Source organism: Pempheris klunzingeri, chromosome 2 (assembly GCF_042242105.1).
Source record: "Pempheris klunzingeri isolate RE-2024b chromosome 2, fPemKlu1.hap1, whole genome shotgun sequence".
NCBI lineage: Eukaryota > Metazoa > Chordata > Actinopteri > Acropomatiformes > Pempheridae > Pempheris > Pempheris klunzingeri.
In genome coordinates, this window is record NC_092013.1 from 21,197,182 (window position 1) to 21,219,347 (window position 22,166).

At 42.6% G+C, this 22,166-nt stretch overlaps 1 protein-coding gene across 2 annotated transcripts; it reads right to left on the reverse strand.

Moving 5' to 3' along the window:
- Positions 1 to 1,601: 1,601 nt before the first annotated feature.
- draxina (dorsal inhibitory axon guidance protein a) lies at positions 1,602 to 20,875 on the reverse strand. 2 transcript variants are annotated; one of them, XM_070847731.1, is made up of 7 exons: positions 20,764 to 20,875; positions 11,539 to 12,062; positions 10,651 to 10,892; positions 5,878 to 5,998; positions 4,731 to 4,823; positions 4,234 to 4,323; positions 1,602 to 2,709 (listed from the first exon to the last, which is right to left on the reverse strand). In XM_070847731.1, the coding sequence occupies exons 2-7, from the start codon at positions 12,038 to 12,040 to the stop codon at positions 2,597 to 2,599; spliced, it is 1,161 nt and encodes a 386-aa protein (XP_070703832.1). In that variant the 5' UTR covers positions 12,041 to 12,062; positions 20,764 to 20,875; the 3' UTR covers positions 1,602 to 2,596. The 2 variants fall into 2 exon arrangements, with proteins under 2 accessions (XP_070703832.1, XP_070703823.1); XM_070847722.1 differs by having other exon boundaries at positions 11,539 to 12,065.
- Between the last annotated feature and the right edge of the window lie 1,291 nt (positions 20,876 to 22,166).

The following is a 22,166-nucleotide window of genomic DNA, read 5'->3' on the forward strand; positions in this document are numbered from 1 at the left end:
GATCTTGAAAAGTTGGGTTTAGATAGCAACTTTGGTCATTCATTACTTGAAGAAAACCTTAAGAGAGGCAGAAGTGGCCTTTGTGGCGCTGGTGATGTGAAGCTGCAGCTCTGCCGGGATGTGGCTGTGTGTAATCTATCACTTGGCTGGCTGTTGGCCAGGTTTCAACAGGGCACTCCACCACAGCACTCTGTCAGAGGTATTTATTAAAAATACATCACTGCTGCTTTTATTCTGCGGCCGTAAATCAGGATGGCACAATCACAGTCCGAGACCGAGCTGGTGGTTAGGAAAGAAATATGAGTCTTTCTTTCTCCATCTGATCAAATATTGATACTGCTAGATTTTCAGAGGCCTTGTGTCTCCGGATCAGAGATGCCCTGAATGTTATTGCTTGTACTTGCTCTAATGTGTCGTAAGCTTCGCGTTAAAAGGTTTTGCCGCAGTTCAGGGCAGTTGGGAGATAATGAGCTTCAAAGATTGCAGCGTTCACTTTATCACACGGAGACAGAGATGGGTTTTTTTTTTTTTTTTTACCAGCTCAAAAATCCTTCTTTCCAAGAAAAGATTATGTGTTTAATAGCCTCAATTGACAAAATCAGAATTGAGAAAATGTCACATAAAACAGTGTCGTGATTTTTATCCTCATGAAGCGTCTCTCATTCTCAAAACCTAAACCAAATTCTTAAAAATTAAGGAAGGAAACCATCAAACCTCTCGCTCCTCTTCACAACATCCTGCTGCTCAGTTACCTCCAGCCAGTGCTGTGATTGTTGTTAGGTATTTCCATCATATGTGCTTTTTACTCCACTACATGCTTTGACAGCTATAGTAACTTTTCAGGTTCAGATTTGACATAAAAACACATGAGAAAAAAATAATAAAACAGTGTGTATAAGTCGTTCTCTCCCCAGTCGTAAAATCATCCAGTGTATTTCACAACAAAAGTGAGAATCAGAAAAATATCCCCAAACTAATAAAAATGTGTGTAGCAGAACTTTGTATTTTCTTCTTTCCCAAACTCAAATTTATCAGCTCACGACTTCCACTTTTCTCTGAATACTGAACTACTGAATACCACCACTGCTGTGGCCTCACAGCACTTGTGGATCTGAGATACTACAGGCTGAGATACTGCAGCTCAAACGAGACACAGGGACACAGTGAGAAATTTGTTTTGGCCAAATCTTGCACAAGATCTGTTCAATCCAACATCAAAGCAGCGACTTCAGACTTCAGACTTCACACTGACGGACATCATGTTGGCTTTTTCCACATCAGCTTGCAAAAGGGACAATATAAAGCTACAGATTTCCTCCTGTTATACAAAACCATGAGTTGTCTGTGTATGTAATCTATATGTAAACTAGAAAAATTCTAGATATTTATTTTGAGTCTTATGGCACAATAATATTTGTGAAAGTTACTGTATTAAGGCGTCTTAGTAGTAGCTTAAAGTAGCTTAAAAAAACAAACACGATAATGCCTGATATTGGTGAAGGTCAATGTCGCAAATATTGGCACAAAAATATTTATCCTAGTAAGTGTTTAATCATGAAAACAAAAAAGACAGAAAAACACAACAGATAGACAAACGTGTTTAAGTACAGTATAAATAAAACATACATTAAGACATGTAAAAGGACGATCAAACGAGCATTTTGTTTATCTTTCTACCGTTAAGTACATTTGAAGAGAAGTGGTGTCAGTTTGACAAAACGTTGTTGGCAATTCAAACACATTCATATTTACAATACAGAACAGGAGACTGGGTTCAAATAGCATCTACAAATAATTTTTAGAAGCAAAATGTAGCAGAGAACTCACACAGGAATCGTATCGAAGTAATTCTGGTATAGTTTCTGTGAGTGACGGCTTACTTGACTGATCTTGAAGCAGTAAAAACCCCCGATCTGCGACTCAAAGTACATTACTTCGACACTAAAACTTATTTGAAAACATCATTTGACTCAGAACAATAGGACAGACAGTTAGATGCAGGAAAAACTTTTGAAAGAAGGTTTTCCAAAACCAACAGGAGCCATAGTTGTGATGAATATTAACACACAAACCATGAGATGTTAACAGATTTCGCTCGGCGACGTGACGCCAGCCAAGTGAATCTTTCATACAAATTTACTGAAAGAAATAAAGAACATATTTTTCTAAAATAAATGGTCATTGTGGACTGTGTTTGTTTTGAAAAGCCCCTCTTTATATTTTCTTTTAAAAACATGTACATACGCTTGTGTTGTGATGCTGGAGTGACCAAAACTGAATTAAGACTGATGAATGGATTTTAACTGAACCAAAAGAGTGCTTTAAGATGGCGATGTGCCAGATTAGAAGGTGTGGCTTATCCCACAATGCAACATTCAAACAAGATATCCAGTTAAGTCACCTGTTATTTCGCTTTACCTGACCACATGTGCATTGTGGGATCAATGTGAAAAACCAGCAAGCCGTCACCTTTAAGCACTTGGTCTGTTAGCAGTGTCATGTGATGTCTTGGCTGAACTGTCTACTCTGTAATGGGATCATCTTTCCTGTTCCTCCTCCTTCCAGCTACTCCATCTTGCCCTCTGCCTCCTCTTCCTCAGATAGTGATAAAGCCTCCTTGGTCACTGCTGACTGACTCTGGTACCACGCAACGACCCCTCCTCCTGGTCACACGCCGCTTCCGGTGGAATTTAGCGTAACAGCGAAACCCTGAAAGATCAGGAATAGACGATAGGATGTGTAGTGAATAAATTAGATGGAATGCAAGTCTTTACATGCACGAGAGCGACAGTTTTATAATAGAATCACATGAACAGTGACATCTGCAGTGCTGTCGAGGCTAACAATGGAAAAATCAGCATTATGAAAGAAATCATGTAACACAAAACCCATCTGAAGTTTTTGACCCCTTTTTACATTTTAATGAAAACTGACCCTGGAGCACATAGACAATCAAATCAAATCAAATCAAATCAAATCAAATCAAATGACCATTTCTAAGCTCAAAATAATCAAACAAATTTATCAAGACTTGGACATTTAGTATTTACCACCATGTCACTAATTTTGGACCCCTATAAATCTCACATCAGTGAATCTTAAAAACTTAATTATAAACAATGAGACTTGGTGAAATTGACATGAAAAGACAACCTGCTGCTGTAGACTATTAAATAGATGCTAAAAGTGCCACCAAGTGGCGTATTGGTTTAAAGCAAAAGTTTGATATTTAAAGCAAAAGTTTGATATTTTGGGATTATTATGGGAATATATCCTATCGTCACTGTGTGAGAGTGAAATGATAAGATTGAGAAGACTCTCACGTCTGTACGGTTATTTGGAATCGGGAGCTTAGTTTAGCATAAAGACTGGAAACAGGGGGAAGCAGCTAGCCTGGCTCTGTCTAAAGGTAATAAAATCCACCTAGCAGCACCTCTAAAGCTGGCTAATTCACACATTAAATGGGGACTAGTAACTTCTTGGAGTCGCTGGTTAACTGCCTAGACTGTACAAGAAGAAGTGGACAAAGACACAGTGAGGTCACCTGTTGGTTTGGTTTGTAGCCTCAAGTTTGACATTTTGGCCGTCGTAATCTTTGTTTTGGAACTAAAAGTGATGTTCAGTCTGTAAAGACCCTCATGTCTGATTAGTACGGATATGTTTAGGCAAGACTGACCTCTGATTGGTTAGTCACACGGTAGTCCTGCCCTAGAGCATAGCCTGCTTTATCGTCTATCTTATTCTAAATGGGACCATAATTTACTAAATGAGCTTCATTCTGTGATGTGGAAGAGCTAAAACTAGTGACTCAAACCATTAATCTATTCGGAAAATGGTTCCTGAGGTAATAAATAAATTGAGAAGTAGGGTCATTTTCTCATAGACTTCCACACAATCAGACTTCTTTTTGGAGCCAGCAGAGAAAGAATGCAAGTTTAAGGCATTCCCACATTGACTTCACTTTTCATAGCCGGATGCTACGTCCACTTCTTTTTTACAGTCTATGGTTGCCTGGCAACTGCTATGACCGGTAACTTGCTTCATATGTAGCGGACAGATACGAGAGTGACATCATTCTCCACATCTCTGTCGCTCTCCGCCAGAGAGCGAATAAGCCTATTTCCCAAAATGTCAAACTATTCCTTTAAGCGGTGATCCATTCAGCCTTCTGATAGTCCGCTGTTAAAAATTGCGATACACCACACCATAGTACGGTTTGACCTCCTCACTCACCTTCCTCACACATGCAGTCATCGTAGCATTTGTTGTTGAGGCCTCTGTTCTGAGGTTTGCACTCGTGTTGTCTCAGGTCACAACAAGAGCCTTTAACAGAACAAGCACATTACATTCAACAACCAAAGTCAGTGCCTCTTTGATATCTCCGTGTAGATCATTCAAATGAAACACTGAAAAACAAAACGATTCAAAGTTGTATAAGATTGTATGATTCCAACAAGAAATCACACGTTCCCTGTCATTTTAAAGGCTCCGAAAAACGTGAGTGATGAGCGTGTATCCAAGATGACGAAGTAAGAACAGTTTTGATTGGTTTGAAACTACATGTTCAAGGCCAAACCTAAAGACAATATACAATGTTACAATTAAGTGTCAAGTATGACAACTGAGGGAAAACTAAAGTTGTTGTTGCTATTAAGTAGCTGTTCTTTGTAAGAAAAATATTGTATTGTATTATATTGTATTTTGGAGGGACATGTATGGTGCAGACTGACCTAGGAGACAGTCCAAGTGGTGGTCACATGGCTCGATGGCGTCAGCATCTACGGTCACGTTTCCACTGCTGAGGTTCTTACTTCGCTTCTTGTCTGCAGGAAAAAGAAATAAACAGTTCGATGTTTACGGCATCTGATCAGTTCGCAGCCTCAACCAGCCAATATCGATTGATATGTTTTCTGGTGAAGCCATTTGCACAAGGCCACAGAGAAAATCTCAGCTCAGGTTAGGTACTGGTTAGAAAGTAAAACATATCTAATGTTTAATACATGGTAGGGAGCAATGAGATCGATATGTTTCCTAACCGAAAAGTCATGCTGGTCATCCTGTTTTTTGGACAGTTCAGGGGTAACTGGGTATTTAGCTTCATAGAAAAGTGACATTACGTTGCAACTACAAAGCCTAATGAGTTTAAATACTCACAGCTGCACTTAAAGTAGTTTAGATATTCAGTGTCTGTGTTTGGTGTATATGACGTATCAATAATGTTCTGTTGGTCGCCCCTTTGGTCCAGACTGAAATATCTCACCAACTGTTGGATGGATTGCCACGTAATCCAATAAAGATATTTAAGGTCCCTTCAGGATGAATCTCATCAATCTTCCAGCGCTACCAGCAAGAATAAGAACAGACGTTCCTCGTGCCCAGACCAAGATGAATCCTAATGATCACCTGACTTTTCATCTAGAACCGCCATACGTTTTTTTTCACCCACAAGAATGACTCGTTGCGAACTTTGATCCCCTGATGTTTCATTTGGTGCCATCGTCAGGTCTAATGTGTCCAGTATTTTGTTTTATGACCGGACAGCTGCAAAACTAAACACCAAAGCTGCACTTGAGCATACGAACATGCTAAACTAAGATGGTGAACATGTCAAAGATTACATCTGCTAAACACAACCATACATTGTCATTGTGGGTCTGTTAGCATGTTGATGATGAGCATTTAGCTCAAAGCACCACTGTGCCTCCGACATACCTGCACCTAGCATGGCTGTGGACTTTTAGTCATGTTATTTTACTTAAAATGATAATTATCTGATATAAAAATGACTTGAATCCGATAGGGATCATTTCCACCAAAACTGTTTTCACATCACAGCCTGACACACACACACGTTCACGATCACAGCTAATTACAAACCTTTCTTCTGGGAGGACGGCCAGGTATCCACAGGTTTCATGTCCTCATAGTCTGTCCAATCAAAGAGCGCCATGTCCAGCGTTGGCATCACCTCTCCTTGTCCTTTTCCTCTGCCAGACCTCTGAAAAAGGAAATGTAATTTGAGATAACATTTTATAACTACTACCAGTGGCTTAACTCATTTTCGGTGCAAGAAATCCACACAGGACGGCTCAAACATGCTGATATGCAGATCTGCAAACAGCTAATCCCATCTTCAGCTCCTTTCAGCATGCTGTGTAAATTCTCCCTCCCTGGTAATATTTGTGATTTCTCCTTTATTTATGTATTCAAACACAATTGTGATCAGAATATGAAGAAATGTATTAAAAACTAATCCTAAATTAGACGCAATCCAGCATATGAGCGACTGCAGAGAATACATTGGAGAGATCAATTGTGTCTCCTCAGATGAATGCTCAGTTACTGTTGTTACATCAGAGAGGCGGTAGATGACTCCGCTTTGATTTGTTGACCGTGCGTTCTTTCAGTATCGCAGGTAAAACACAGTCGGGGTGTTCTTAATGAAACACATCAGGCAGCGGTAATGTCTCATTGATTCATAAAATGCCCTCACAGAGACAACGGAGACGGCAGCAGAGCTTTAAAAGCCAATCGATTGGTAAAAGAGAGCATGACTGCCCACAGTCCGGCATACAAATGTATGACAGCATTTGTATTGGTAAAACATATTCAGTACCATATATAGTCATATAGATTGAAACATATAGTTCATTACACACAACCACAGGCTTTCTTTACTTTACTTTGCTACTTACTTTCAAAAGTGGGTCGTTGAGGGTGGCCTGAGAGTACTTTTGCCTTATTTATTTCAGCATAGCAGTATTGTTTGTGCTGCCATTGTAGGCGTGTTACTAATCCTAGTTTTATCCTGGTTGCCAGTCTCATACTTCTCAGACCCACCAGTCTTCAGACCTGAGCCACAAAAAGCCCGTTTGCCATCCAAAACGACCCGTGTGACTGTAACAAAAGCTCATACAGTTTTTTTGCTTATTTGGTCAAGTTGGGGCAACTGAAAGTACTCGAGTAAGGTTAATGAAAGATCTCTGTCATGGGTGAAGGAAAGCAGCGTTGGCCGTTGGTAGGATGTGGGATTCATACCGCTGTCTCTGATGCTAAAGTCTGTTCTTTTGTCACGAGCCAAACAATGCAAACAAAAGAAAAATCAATGCCTTTTTCTATCTATAGCTAATGAAGACATTTTTGTTTCCTAGATACCCTCCATTTTGGAAACTCCTTAACCTTTCCTCTCGCCTACACCATTGGGAAAAATGTTAACATACCACATTAGATATCACATCATCCAAAAAGTCAGATTGCCAAAAAAATGCTGAGTGCATTCATGCTCCCAAGGGGATGAACCCTTTTACAGTGACCATGGTCTGTGCTCTTGCACTACCCTCAGGACTAATAGTAGTAATAAGGTGCTAAGAAGAGCTAAATCATCAGGACACTGTTATTTCTTTCTGACACCTTCATACTGAGGGGCATATTGAACATTGCAGTCTGAGGCTGGTTTGTGAAGCTTTAGACTTCAGTCATAAAGAACGTAGAGCAGAGTGACGGCAACGACTTTAAGTTATCTGCCTACTCCAAATCTTTACCGGCACTGAAGCATATGACTCAGTTTCATTTTGTAGCAGTCACACTTGCACTTATTATGAGGTTTTATTATTATTTTATTTGTTTTTATATCAAAAGTGGGGATGGAAAAGTAAAAAGATAATGAACGGTTTAAATTTCTGCTCAACACGTTCCTTCAGGATAAATAAAGTTCTATCGTGTGTTATCTTGAACACCTTTGGACTGATTTATAAATTCATATGAAGGCATGAGTGTCATAAATTCACATATTTCACCTGAGTAAAATATTGTCATTCAGATGAGTGTTTCATGGCATTGCTGTAAAAACCCACTCCTTGGTGGATTGCTTGGCCATAACCTTCTGCAATAAAAGCCATAAGAAAAAAGCATAACCGCTATCACTTTCCTCACACAGGGGAAACAACATAGAAATGTTAGACAGTATAATTAAGTGAGCGGGACTTTGACATATCTCTTGCAAAATACTTGGTACCTCTTCATGGAAACAAATCCATACTTGTTTCCTTTCACCCTCAGGAAATAAGCCTATATGGAAATATCAATTATAATAATTGCAGGGGGCTACCTACTCCTGCCCGGCTGCTCATTAAGCCATCAACAGAAGATCGAACATTAATTAAGAAGCCCCGCTGCACGCTCGTGCCACTGAAGCAGCTCAGGAAAAGCTCAGGTGGTCCAATAATATTTGACTGCTCTCATAGCAAAGTCATGCACAGACTCCAGGGCAATCAGACATCTTATATACAGAATACCAAGCAGACTGAGACCCCGATCTACAGACAGCAAATAAAGAGACAGAGAAGTCACGCAGATTCACCGGGACTTATTTCAAAACCTCGACCAGGTGCTGGAAATCTGAATTCAAAGCACGTATCGCTCTTGTAAGAAATGTGTATTTTTTCGTTAATTGAGACTGACCTCAAAGGTAAAATGACAGCACTGGCTGTTTGGTTAATCAGCTAAAATGACTACAACTATGTTTTCATTTTCCTAACAAGCAGCCTCTTGCAAATAACGGTTGTTGTCACTGAAAATCACTGGTGGAATCAATGTGCCATTGTTATAGGACAGAAAAACGTGTGTTTGACTTTGACACCATAGATGGTGGTTTACATCCTGACTTCTACCAACGATCAACGGTGGATTCTTTCAGCCATGATTCCCTATCCCCAAACAAAGCAGGTTAAGCTACTTAAAGTTAAAACTTTAACCGTAGAAGAGTCGCATCAATGAATGAATCTTTTTTTGTAACATGGAACGTATTGAAAAACAATCTGCACACTCATGATGGTTGTTTAGGACGGCAATGACAAACTATGTAGGTGGTCATTTAAAATGGAGGACTTCTCGATTGGTATCACTTCTCAGATTAGTGGTACTCGACAACCATGGAGGGCCCCTAATGTGTCTGATAACAGATCTGAAGCAAGATTTGTGAGGAATCAGCAAAACTATAAACCAACAAAACTTGCTGAACATGAGGATGAAGCAAGTGAACATATTTCTTTCTTCATCACTACTGGCTGTATGATGAGTCTTTTTTTTTCCCCCGACCCTATAATGTATTAATTATTCCTGTCACATAAAATGAAAATAAAAACATCCAGTATTTCTGGTTAAGTTCACCTCAACCATGGAGAGCGATGTCTAAAAAAATTATTCCAGATAACTGGACTGCAGTTTTGATTGAAGACAATTATTTTTTCAAGTTGAAATTTTATGCAAATGAAACAATATCTAATCAAATAGAGGCTAATTTGCATACATGTGCAAAAGAGAAATCTGAACATTGGACAAAGCCAGGTTCAAAATTCTTGTTTCACTTTGACGCACATTAGAGGTTTTAAAGGTTTTTACAGAGGGAACTGGATATCTTTTTTAGTCACTTTATAAATCAGAAAATGCTGTCAACAAACTAGTTCACCACCTTTATAAGAATAAAATGTTACATAAATAAAGCTATGAATGACATATGAACAAATTCCTCTGTAAAATCCTCCAGAAGATCGAACCTTCTGAATTTAGGACAAATCTACAGACACAAATACACAAAGTATAATAAAATAAACACCTACATGTGTACTTTGGACATTTTCTTTCCAGTCTGGAAGTGTATTTTGAAAGGAAAATAATCTCAAATTTGACCAATGCATTAAAAAAAACATTGTTTTTGCCTGTAATGTCTCGCCTGAAGAATCCTTTAAGAACTTCTGTAGTCAAAACTCCAGTCCAGTGATTCAATTTTAGCTTTCTCAAGGTAAAATGCTCAGTCATATCTATTATCTACTTTAAATATAATCCATGCAATTATTTTTTTATTTTTTCCAGCAATATTTTTCCTGTGTTATCTTGAACAGCGATCCTCAACAAAACAACTGACAATCAGAGCGTTGCTGATCCTGTAACTACCGCTGATATTTCCCACGAATGGCCCACAAGCTGTTGGGTGTCTGTAACAGCGGCTGCGACAAATGTAAAAGCTGTGGTGAAGTGGGCACTTGCTCAATATCTATTGACATCAGGTACCATCTTGTCTTAAAGAGCTTCGTTTGTAACGGCTCCAAGACTGAGGGAGGCTTGGGAAAACATGCGCGATTTGTTTTTCTCCTTATAAATACTGTTGGAGTGTCATGCTGGGTGAATGTGACAGGTGGCGAGTGGCGCCCCACGCACTCCTGCGGATTCTGCAGTGCATGTGCCACCAGTCGAACCCGAAAAAGACTTCCCGTGTTCACACACACATTTTGTCCTGCCATGGTTTCTAATATAGGAACGGGAAGGTAGTTATAGAAAACGCGCTCTGCGACTCTGAACTGTGTGATTCTGATCCCGGAGGCGTAGTTCTATTATACAGAGCACGGTCATATTTATCATACACGCTGTGACCAAGAGCCAGTGGAGTTTGGCCTGCTGGAGGACATTTTTCACAGGCAGCACTCTGAGGTCTACACTGTAGAGAGTGTCATTTCCAAGATGAGCTATGAGGTTTGCGGCAGCATAACGGCAGTAATGGGGCCCATTTTCGCTCTGCTTCCCCCGCACACTGGCATCACACTGAGGCACAACAGACACAGCCTTTAATAAGTACTTGGGTTTCCTTGGGGTTACCTGGGGTTTGGTGGAGGCCGGGGGCAGTGTTGGGGGATGCTCGTTCATCACCGTGGTAACCATGGAGGAGCCGGAGCCAAAGACGGCGGCGATGGGGGAGGGGGATTCACTGGGCGGGGTCATGCTAAGGGAGGGGGAGGCAGCGGAGGAGGAGGAGGAGGAGGAGGAGGAGGAGGAGGGTGGATCCTCAAATAGATCTCTGTCCTTAAACGCAGAGCTCAGCTCAGGCTCAGGAAGGAACCCTGGACAGGCATGATGGACAGAAAGGGAAAATGTTTTGCCAAATTTAGCATTTTTTAACAAACAGTGAACCAGTTTGCTTTCATTAATCCATAAAAATCAAATGTAATTAAACCACAGAGTTAATGAAGTGGGAAGATTATATTCAGCCAGTAAATTATGTCAAGTTTAAGATCTGTTATCCCTAAATGCTCTGCGAACATGAGTTGAAGGCTAAGTGCATCCTAACTACAAAAGCATATTTTTCTCCTTAAAAAGGTCCATTTAGTAGCTGATCTGGAGCTTTTGATTGTACTAAATGATCTTCCTCAGCCAATCAGCCGAAGGGCTTGGTCTGGTTACAACATGAAAATGGAAATTTGAACAGGTAAGATCTCGTAACAACTGGGCAAACAAACACTGTGATGTGATCCAAAGCTAAATGGATCTCGGTGAAGCTGCAGTTTCCAAAAGTCAAGTATGAACTTCCAGTCTGACGTTTCGGTCTCAGCTGTTCAGGATAATCCACAAACGCTGCTGTCAACAGTATTCAGAAGGATAATTCCTTCTGTAGAAACTAGTTCCAATCATAACTGTACAGCACTGCAGTTGTGGATGATTTGTTAAAAAGAGGACCCATGTTGTGTATGTCTAGATCTGATGACTCACCTTTCCCATGCCGTCCTTTGTCACGCCGACTCCCTTGTCTCCTGTGCTCAAAATGGTGTCCGTGCCCGTGCCCATTCCCATTCCCATTCCCGTGCCCCCTCCCTTTTCGTGTCCCCAGGAGGTCGTTTTCTCGGGCCTGGGATGGACTCTTCGCACTCATTCGAACTCTGTCTCTGCCCGGGCCCATCTCCAGTCTCACAGGGCTCAAATTCTCCAGGCCTGTCCCATCATCCTCAGGCCTGGCCAGGGGGTGCAGGGGCCTGTGGGAGAGCAGCCTGGCTCCACCTTTGGCAGCACGGGCACCCTGGCCCCCGTGCCCTCCGCGGTCCCTGCTGTAGCGGTGGCCCTGTAGACCTTGCAGAGGGTGCTGTAGGGTGTTGCTGCCACCTGCCGAGGTCTGTGCCTGTCTCCTCTTGCCCTGGGGGGCTCCGGGCTCAGCGCTCTGTGACAGCACCAGGGTGGCAGACAGGAATGCCAGGAGAAGACTCCAGGAGACAGCCATTGTCTATACAGCACAGTGCCACCTGCTGGGAGGAGAAACTATATCTCAATACAGCACACACACTTGCAGTACTGCATTCAGTATCTCAGTACAGCTTTACAGAGCAACAAGCATGGCTGGAGATGTTCCATATTAAGTATGTGTGTAGTCTTTTGTCAGCAGAAAATCTGTAGGTTTTTACCTCCATACTGACAGCAAAGACAGAAAAGTTTCAAGAGTTTTGAGTGTAACGTCCCTCAAAAATGCACCTCTTAGCTAACTTTCACCCATTTAAGGCAGGAGCTCCTATCTGAAACCGCATACGTCCAAGTTTTGCGCCGTGTCCACTGTTGTGTTAAATACTGCTGTATTCATTCTCCCAGCATCCCTCCTCCAAATTCAAACTACATCACTTTCAGCCTGTGGAGCGGGCCCATTCACCTGGGCCTGGTGGGCTTTGGAGAGGCGATAAAGAGATGGACAGACACGGCTTCTTTTTAGAAAATGACTTCCCAGCCTTCATTCCTCTACCGTCATGCCTTGCTCTATATTAGATACTGCACTGCGCACATCCTTCATCACTGCCTATTCAGTGGTCTCGAGAGCCCTCCAGCCCTACCTTTCATTACAAAAGTCAACATATCTGTGAGGTGTGACTGAACTGAAATATGAGGTTCTGTGTGTCTGCATTAACGGCCCAGCACCTTGTCCAAACGTGAAACAAATTATGATGTTGAGTCTATCAAAAACAAAGCACTGGAGGAGAGCCTTTTTCTTTTTATACCAATTTTATTCCCATCTAAGCTGCTATCAATTTAAATTACTTAATGTCGGTTTATTCGTATTCATAATGACATTTTGTTGTACACGTATTTTGAGCAATTAACCTTTAGTATAAGGCATAAAGAGAGAATATTTACTTCAAATATGGCTATAACTGTAAATATAAATACATTTATGTCTACAATATATAACTGTATGCAACATTATGTATAAAATCCTTATATTGGTGTCTAATTCAATGAATAAAACAAAAAAAAAAATTATTTGCTTCAAATCTTTTGAATTTGGAAATAATTTATATAGAATACAGTAAAAATCTAACCCTGGCTGATCAGTGGTAGAACTTTGTTTGCTCAAAAGGGAGATATAGTAAGAGAAAAATGAAAACATGCAAACATATCCGATAAAAAACTCAAATCACAATGACCGTATCGATACAATACTATTCCATTATAACTCTATATTTGAGATCTCATTTGCCTGAGGTTGTTTCTGGTTCCTTAAATACAGTCCATTGTAGTTGTTGAGGAATATTCTTAGAAGATGGCTCTACTATTATATCTAAAGTCACATGACTGCGTAATGGGAGGCTTATAAGAAAATCTGACCTAACCTTAGACATCACCCAGACCCTGACCCCGTCACCCATGACAGCTGAAATAATTCAGAGAGATGAATAAAGCATGGCTTACTTTAAAAAAAAAAGAAAAAAAGAGTTGCACTGGCTGAGGTTTAATTTTGACAGACTTGCACTATAGCTTCACCTCCCGACAATCTCAAAGTCAGAAAATATCCAATTGTCACGCAGCTCAGCCCTCTGCCATTTTTATCCACAACACCACACACTAGATAAGAGAGCACCAGCTCTTCTGATCTTAAAAACTGTCATGTCATGTGAGATGACAGGTCACGGTGTGGCTCCTAAATACAATAGGGTTTGTTTTGTCGTCCACTTTAAAACACTGAGACAATCCGTCGACACAAACACCATTACGGTGCCGTGGCAGGCGACTCCTTTGTGTTAAAAGACAAACGGTGGTGCAGGGCATACAGGAAATCAATGAGGGAGAAGTATTGAGCTGCTGGTAATGGGGTATGTGTGTGGGTGTGGGTGCGTGTTGAAGAGGTGGCGTTAGGGGGGTTGATAAGGTCTCTGGTCTTTCATCACACTGACACACATTTCGTTTAAAACACACACCCTTGGGTTTACAGTGGGTTATTTAGTTGTTTCTAAAAACAGGACAGAGGCGGCAGGTTTTGTGTGTGTGTGTGTGTGTGTGTGTGGGGTGGAGAGGATGCTGGCAATGTCAGGGGAAATTTGCAGTGCGAGTGCAGGCACCACCCTGGGGGATTTGGAGGCAGACTGCGTCGGTTGGCCTCTGGGAGTTCGACCAGCTGCGCAGTTTACAAAAACAAGTGTGAGGCTGGTTGCTGAGGTGAGACCTTTATCTCCAAACGGGCCCTCCGAGTGTCAGGGGGGAGGGCAATCAGCCGTGTGACGCACTAAGTGTTTGTCCAAGATTACACTCGGTCTGTTTGACACGTGAGGCGCAGCTACTGTCGGCCCCTGTGTGGCCAAAATTTAGTAAGAAAAGCAAATAAAGCATCCAAACTGGACTGTGGGGTGGGGATAGAGGATTTCGTAAGGGATCATATCGCATTAGGAAATAGTTTGACATTTTTGGAAATGTGCTAATTTGCTTGCTTAAGATGTGAAGACTGATATCGCTCTCAGTAGGACTCTGCAGCGAGCAGCTGGTTACGACTAGCTAGCCCGGCTCTGTCCAAACAAAATCCACCTACCAGCACCTCTCCAGCTCCATAATTAACACATTATATCTCAAGGTGTCGTTTCACGCTGAGATTCCAGACTTGTTGATCAGATGGCTTAGCAGCTACACAAACAGCCTCCCCTACACACAGCAGAATTGGGGGGGAGGGGGCTGGGTCCAACCATTTCTGTAAACTTCAGAAACCAGCAATCCGACACTGACACCCTCTTCATGCAACGATTGGCCGGCTGCGCGGAGGTGAGAGAGCGTGTTGGGTTCGACCTTCATACGTCGCACAACCACCTCTGTCACTTTTTTTGTGTGTGCAACCGAGTGCATCACTGTAAATACCCTCCAGGAGAGACTGTCTGGAAATGTGTACAATGAGCAATTGTGATAGCATAACCTGGCCCTGACCAAGATATAGTCCCGTGTATTACCCTCTATAAAAGCACAATATGTCATTTTTATACTGTGGTTTTGTAGAAATTAACCAAACAAAATGAAATATGCTAATCGGTGACTTTTAGAGTTGTTGGTTTTTGTTACCTTTGGGCAGAGCCAGGCTGACTGTTTCCTCTTCCTGTTTATGCGCCAAGCTAAACTTACTAGCTCCAGCTTCATATTCACTGTATGGATGTAAGCGTGTATTGATCTTCTCATCTAATTCTCAGTAAGAAATCGAATAAGCATATTTACGAAATATTACTAAAAAAAACACACTATCAATGCATTTCTGGTTGAAATAGTCCTTTAAGTTCATCAAGATTTGGGATCTTTTCTCGTCTTGTCTGCACCTGCTTGATTTTATTTTGGATTAACACTAAACAATGTTTGCAGGAAAAGAGACAACGCAGGATCAACTGAGGATGAAAGTAACAGCAGAAGCTAAGCAACAACAAAACGACTCTTCAAAAAAATAAATGTTCCAAGTATAAAAGAAAGATGTGACGCCTCCACAGAAGCACCGTGCGTCAACCCCATCAAATCTGCGGCCTGGATAGACGCGTCATGAGAAGGAGAAGGCAGGCTGTGATGGAGGGGAACCGAGTATCTCAGCACAGCAGTGCCTTGTTTTCCTCTCTCAGACTTTCATGTGCCGGTAACAGGTGGTCCTTTGAGGAGACGCGGGATGGGGACGATAATGGAGCACTCTGGGTGGCATTCCGGGTTTTAAGCACGGTCTCTTGTGTGTGATAAACAACCTCCGCGAACAACACCACCTCCTGCCAGAGCCTGTATTATACATGGCTGTGTGTTGCAGGCAGGGCACAGCAGGGCGAGCATCTGCTACCGAGGCGATGGGAGGCCAAACGAGTGGCCTGGAACTGACGAGGTTTCGTTCCCAAATAAGATAATCCAGCATTTGAACAGCAGCATTTGAGCAATGACTGAAACAGTGCGGAAAAACTGAAAGAAATTGGAGTTTTTAGGCTTTGTTGACTTTGTTGTTGTCAGTCAAATGTGATCAAACGGTGCCCACACAGCCCTGAAGAGGCAGATGTAGCTGGTTTTTTTTTTATTTTCTTAATAAATAATAACTGAGGATGTTTTTCCTTTAACTTTAAATGTTGTTTATTTAGTTGTGAATATTGACTGACATGGAAAATAATCAAAGTTTTCAAGGGCTTTAACAATCTACATTAGATCCTCTTATAATGTGATGGAGATTTCTCCCCTCTGAAAACGAATATAGAGCTTTTTTTTTCCCGGATGTAAACGGTTGACTTGAAGGAAACGGGTTTATTACAATAGCGAAAGCTGAGGGCTGGATGTGACGCACCGTGAGAGATGATAGACTGTCAGACAGTATTAGGCGAGTCCCCTTCACTTCATTCCCATTAGTCCACAGACTGAAAACAAAATGAGATGAATTGCAAAAGATTCTTGATGGCTTGAACTCTGAAATTGGGGTTATCCAAATATAAGAGGAGGGACTAAACTCCATTCTTCAACTTAATGACAGGTTTAATTGCATGATCAAGAATTAATTTGAGGTGGTGCCAATAAATCAAGGTGCATAATGATTATTTGCTTCAGCTTTTCAAATCAGAAATGGCTTAGATGCGCATTTCATTCACAACTTCATAGCAGCAGCAATGATACAGTGATTTTACAGCCAATCAAAGGTCCTTTCAGGTGACAGAACAGCAGCAACATGGAAGTGTTGGTGATAATGTAGTTTCCCAAAAAATAAAAGTACCATACATCTACTATCCCATCCAATAATTGCGATGTCAGGGGAAATTTACAGTGCAAAGCGAATTCAGTTAAAAGCAACAAATAAATCTAGTTCTTTGAAAGGGACAGGACACTTCCTGGACAACTTTATATCTCACTTTGACCTCAGACAGGATATTGGATCTGATCCTCACATCTGGAGGTTGTAATGTTGAGTTTATGGATGTCTGAGCTCTGCAATGGATGGAGGAAAAAAAAAAAAGAAAGTACCGCAATATAAAATAGAATGAAATCTCAGAATCAATTCTGTATTTTTAGGAAGCCAGCACAGGTGGACCAAAATTGGTTTACATTATGTAGGAGACACAATATATATATATGTGTGTGTGTGTGTGTGTGTGTGTGTGTGTGTGTGTGTGTGCGCGCGCCAGAGGCTTTCATAAGCACAGCATACAGTGTGAGACGGCCACCAGGGAGACATGAATCAGAGCGCAGTGTGATAAGTATGAAGTGATAGGTAATCTTGCAAGAAATTGCAAAGGGGGGCTCTATTGGAGGGCTGGATGATTAAGCTCTGATGAGATCAGAGACCTCTCTCCACTCTGTGATCAATCGGTCAGTCCCTTAAGCATGGCGCCTCTTCTGCGACAAAGTCGTTATAAAAATATACTTAACAGTGAGTAGCCCCAGCTCTGTGCAAGGTGAGAGCGGAAAAGCGGTGAAGCGGAGCGGGGAGGCGACCCTGGTATTAAACTGCTGTACATGTGCATCTTTTAGCTTCACCTGCTGTGACACCAACCCTCCAGGAGCCATCTGCTCCTGTTGTTTTATCTCTCATAGCAACCAGCGGGGCCATAAGGATCCAGCAAACAAAGGCTCCAGAAACAGGCTGCTGAAGCAGAGCTGTCATGTCAGGCAGAGGCCACCTTCAAGGCTTTTCATTTTTCTTTTCCTGGCCACATACTGAGATGAGAGGTTTAAAGGAATAGTTCAAATTTGGGGAAATACGCGTATTGGCTTTCAGCTAGGGAGCCAGATGAGAAGATATGTGTTAAACATGAAGCTACAGCCAGGAGCCAGTTGGCTGTAAACAACAGGGGGAACAGCCTGCCTGGGTCTGTAACAGGTAACAAAATCTGCCTACAAACATCTGTAAAGCAATTAACATGTTATATCATGTGCAGGGCTGTTTTTCCAAGGAGTTACTGCTTATAGGCAGGCTCACAGGTCCTCTTTGGGAGTGTGTGTCTGCCACATATCTCCTTTCAGCTGCACGGCTCACTGAGCTGCACAGTTCTAAGCAGACATGACAGATAATAAGAAGGGGGAAAAAATCCTGACTAAATATAATAGTCGCAAAGACAAACAAACGTCTGTTGTGTGGCAAATGCAGTTCAGCTGTGCTCCAAACGGAGCCATTCCTCTCAGTCTTGAAATAATAAGGGCAAACATTTGACGCACTCACTTTTAAATCTCTCTTCTCGGGCTGGTTCGCGCCACCAAATTATCAGAAATATCAAGCTCAATAACAATCATGCAAATTACGGCTCCAGTTAATGCCTCTGTGTAATAAACACCTCAGCCGGGCTGCAGTTAACACCATAAAACTTCATTTCCTCAAGGGCCAATACCACCGGCTTCAGCAATATAAAAGTGCTTTGTCTCCCAAAATCCTTCGCAAACAACATCAGTGGGATTCACACAAATCCACTGGGAGGCTGTTTTTTGCAGCTTTTAGGTGTGTATTGGATGGCAAAGGCCCCTGAAAGCAACACAGGGTGATAAAAAAAACAAAAAACGAGAGCCATAAGGAAGGTCCATCTGTCAACGAGTCGAACAGAAAGCAGGGACACACCGAAGGATTCAGTGGTAATTTGGTTGCAGGTACAACAGATGCGGGGCGAGACCAGAACATTGTCACTGATGCATGGTAACATCAGCGACATCCTGCGACGAGGCCCTTATCTCTCCAGTTTTAGTGCACTGGGGCCCGCACACACACACACACACACACACACACACACACTCAGAGACTTTCTCTCTGTCACAATCAGTGCATGCACACAGATACACACTCACAGCGGGGAAACCTCCTCCAGACACCCACATAGAGGCATGTTCCAAAAATGCTGTGAGACACAAACAGCACCAGAAGCGCAGCAAGAGGCGTCCCACAGAGATGGGGGAGAATGAGAGAGACAAAGGGGAGGAGGAGGAGGAGGAGGAGGAGGAGGAGGAGGAGGAGGGGGAGGAGAGGGAGGGGGAGAAACTGAGAGGGAAGGAGAAAATAAGACGTAATGCGGTGAGAGAGCAGAGGGAGAAAGATGTGCGACAGGAGCAGAGAGGGAGGGAAAGGAGAGAGGAAATCTAAGTGGGAGAGAGAGAGGGAGGGAGGAAGGGAGGGAGGAAAGGAGGGAGGGAGGGAGGGTTTATCCTGTCTTAATTAGAACAAAGTGTCAGTGGCATCTTTCACTCGGTGGCAGATGAGGACAACAGCTGAATCCCTTCTAACGCACAAAAAAAAATAAAGAGCACAGCTTTGAATTCTGAAACCAACCACTAAACCCAGTGGAGTCAGCTGGGTCTGTGTCTGGACGCTCCACATGGGAACACTCGGACCGGTCAGTGTGTGAGTGTGTGTGTGGGGGGGGGACGCTCCTGTTTAGAGATGATCAAGTGAAGCATGTAAACGCATTATATGAACCCAAAGTTTCTCTCCTTGGGTGGAGGCGAGCAGCTTTGACCGCCTGCCAGTGTTGAAAGAGCCTCGATCAAACAGATGCGTCCACGCTTGGCAGCGGTTGAGGACACTGGGTGGATGTTTAGCAATGTGGCTGAAACTCAGAATCAGGATAAAAGAAGCTGAGAGCACAAAATGAAGACAGATTGTCACTCTGTAAAGGTTGTTTTTGGGTCCTTTTGTGACGCTTTCATCCCGAATCCTTTATATGAACGATGACATTTCACTCAGTTTCACTCCAAAGTGGATCCACTTTTTGGTGAAAATACTAAATGAATTGTCAGCGTCTCCTTGGGTTATCTTTTCATTTTCATATAACTACTTATTAGAAGAATTTCACTTACTAGTGAGTCTGAGCTCGGTTTGGGCCCGAGGTCGACTCACTGTGGGGTCCCTCCACGCTCCTTCTGATCATATCTGATGCTTCCCTGCTGACTGAACTGCTATTAATTAACATTAACTCTTGAAAGAGAGTCCACAAACATTGCTCCTCTGCAGCCTGTTCCAATTTTAATTGCATGGTGTCACACTGTGACTCCCAACTTAAATCTCTCTCTTTCTCTCCCCCCCTTCCTCCCTCCCTCCCGTTTTTATCTCTCTCCTAAACACACACACACACACACAGTTTCACGCTGTCTTTGGTGTGCAGTGAGCAACGCTGAGCTGTCAAGACGAGATAATCGCTGTCATCATTTCTGATTCTCCTCACCACTCATCCAATAAGTTCCCTTTGTGATCAGATTTTGAAGCATGGCAGCAGGAAATCACTAAAGTTAAACTGATTGGAGTTTTTCCGGTATGAACCCGAGCCTAATTTGCTGTTTGCAAACACTCATTCTTGCTGAATTGTCTGTTGGAGTCTAACTGCCTTTCTGTCTCTGGTGACGAACCCATTTGCGTCAAGTTAAGTTATTAAGTTTCGCGGCATCATGAGGTTGATGCGTTTTTCCTCGCAGATGGAAATCTAGAGGTGCAGCACAAAGCATTGCACGGGACAATTGTAATAAAGCTGTTCTTTAGATAAGGATTCTAGCAGCTGAACTGAGAACTACAGACCACCTATTGTATGTGTAACACTAAATAAGGTGTATAAAATACTATTAATTGCCATAAAGTCACTGCAAACTCATTTGAGCACCACAGAAACACCACAAAAGGCTTTTAGGTTTTCGTTGGGAATGTGGCCGAAGCCCACAAAAGCGCTAATAACCCGCCCAGGCACTGCCACTGGGAATAAGGCAATTAGTGTATGAAGATAATTTCCTTACCCGCTTTTGTTTGCTCTTCTCCCCGCTGTTGCTCTCCTTTGCTCCTGTTTGCGGTGCGGACAGCAGGCTGCAGGCTGCAGGCGGACAGGACCGAAGCGCAGCAGCAGCAGCAGCAGCAGCAGCAGCAGCACCTGTGTAATCCGATCTCGGTGCAGCCCGGGATGTGCCGAGCATCCGGACCGTCTGCTGCTTCTTATGAGGAGGAGAGGCTCACCATCAGCTCCCAGTGCGCGCGCGCCTCCAGAGCGCGCGTCCGCGTCAGGGCCGGATGGTGCGCTCTCCGGCGGGGCTTGTCCGAGCAAGTGAGACGAGGACTGGAGTCAGTGATATTGGGATTAGTATTGTATTGGTGTGTCGCCAGCAGGCTGGTATCAGGGGGGGAAGCGGCAGATAAGGGAGGCTGAGACGGATCAGCAGTATAATGATCCTGTTCGGTGGTGATCCATCACGATCTGTCGACACCGTCCCTGTCACATCACACCTCTGCCGCCGTCTGAAGGTCCTCAAAGTCCTCAACTGGATCCAACTTTGCTGAACAAGTTTAGCCGACAGTAATTTACTCCCAAGACGCATTCACAGCCCAAAGTCCATGTATGTTTTGTGTAGTTTTGGTCTGGTCTGCACCCTGTCACTCCCACTTTCTGACTTCTTTTTTAAAAAAAAAAAGGTTCTGCAAAGATGTAGCACTCTTATGGCACTGTCAGACTCACAGCAGGCAGTTTTGATTAAAAGGGTCAAAATCATCGCAGCAGAATCTGAGATATTGGCTTTTTTTTTTTTTAAAAATTTATTTAAAGTCCACACTTCCTTCTCAAGCGTCAAAACCTGGCGCATACATTACCCACAAGGCAATTCAGGATTCCTCTGGTCGTACAGGCTAGCAGGTAGCAGAGATGAGGAGTAGGCTACAGATCATATTTAGTGACTTTATACAACTTTTTTTTATTTGCGAGTTCATGTGTAAACTCGGTGGAATCCCCCTTTAATGCTCCAGCATGTGATGACATTTGAGGCAGACTGAGGGATTGCCCACATCCATGAAATTATATTTTGGCTAGAAAGCAAAAAGAAGGTCACTGAATTACTGAGATTTTTCATAGTTAACATATTCACTCAGCTGTTAAATTATATATCTATATACATTTATAAATTATATGTTGTACTTTGGGTTTCGCTTCCCTGTGTGAAAGTCAAAATAGTGTTTCAAAGCCGTCTCCTCCCTACCTGGAATCCAGTTCAAAGCATAAAGGCACAGCATCAATAAATAAATGTTATTAGTGGTAGTTGTGGGCCTGAATCCAACACCTTTGGGATGAAGTGGGTGACGTTAGTAAAAACCTTTTCTTTTTATGGGCCATTCTGGTTCTTTCTTGATCTTGTAAGTGACTGCTGTGACTAATTCC

Coding starts and splice junctions, on each gene's coding strand:
- draxina (XM_070847731.1), bottom strand. CDS start 12,040: ATGGCTGTCTCCTGGAGTCTTCTCCTGGCATTCCTGTCTGCCACCCTG. Junction 4,824..5,877: donor GCCGTCCTCCCAGAAGAAAG/GTTTGTAATTAG, acceptor TTTTTCCTGCAG/ACAAGAAGCGAAGTAAGAAC. Junction 2,710..4,233: donor TGACTGCATGTGTGAGGAAG/GTGAGTGAGGAG, acceptor CTGATCTTTCAG/GGTTTCGCTGTTACGCTAAA.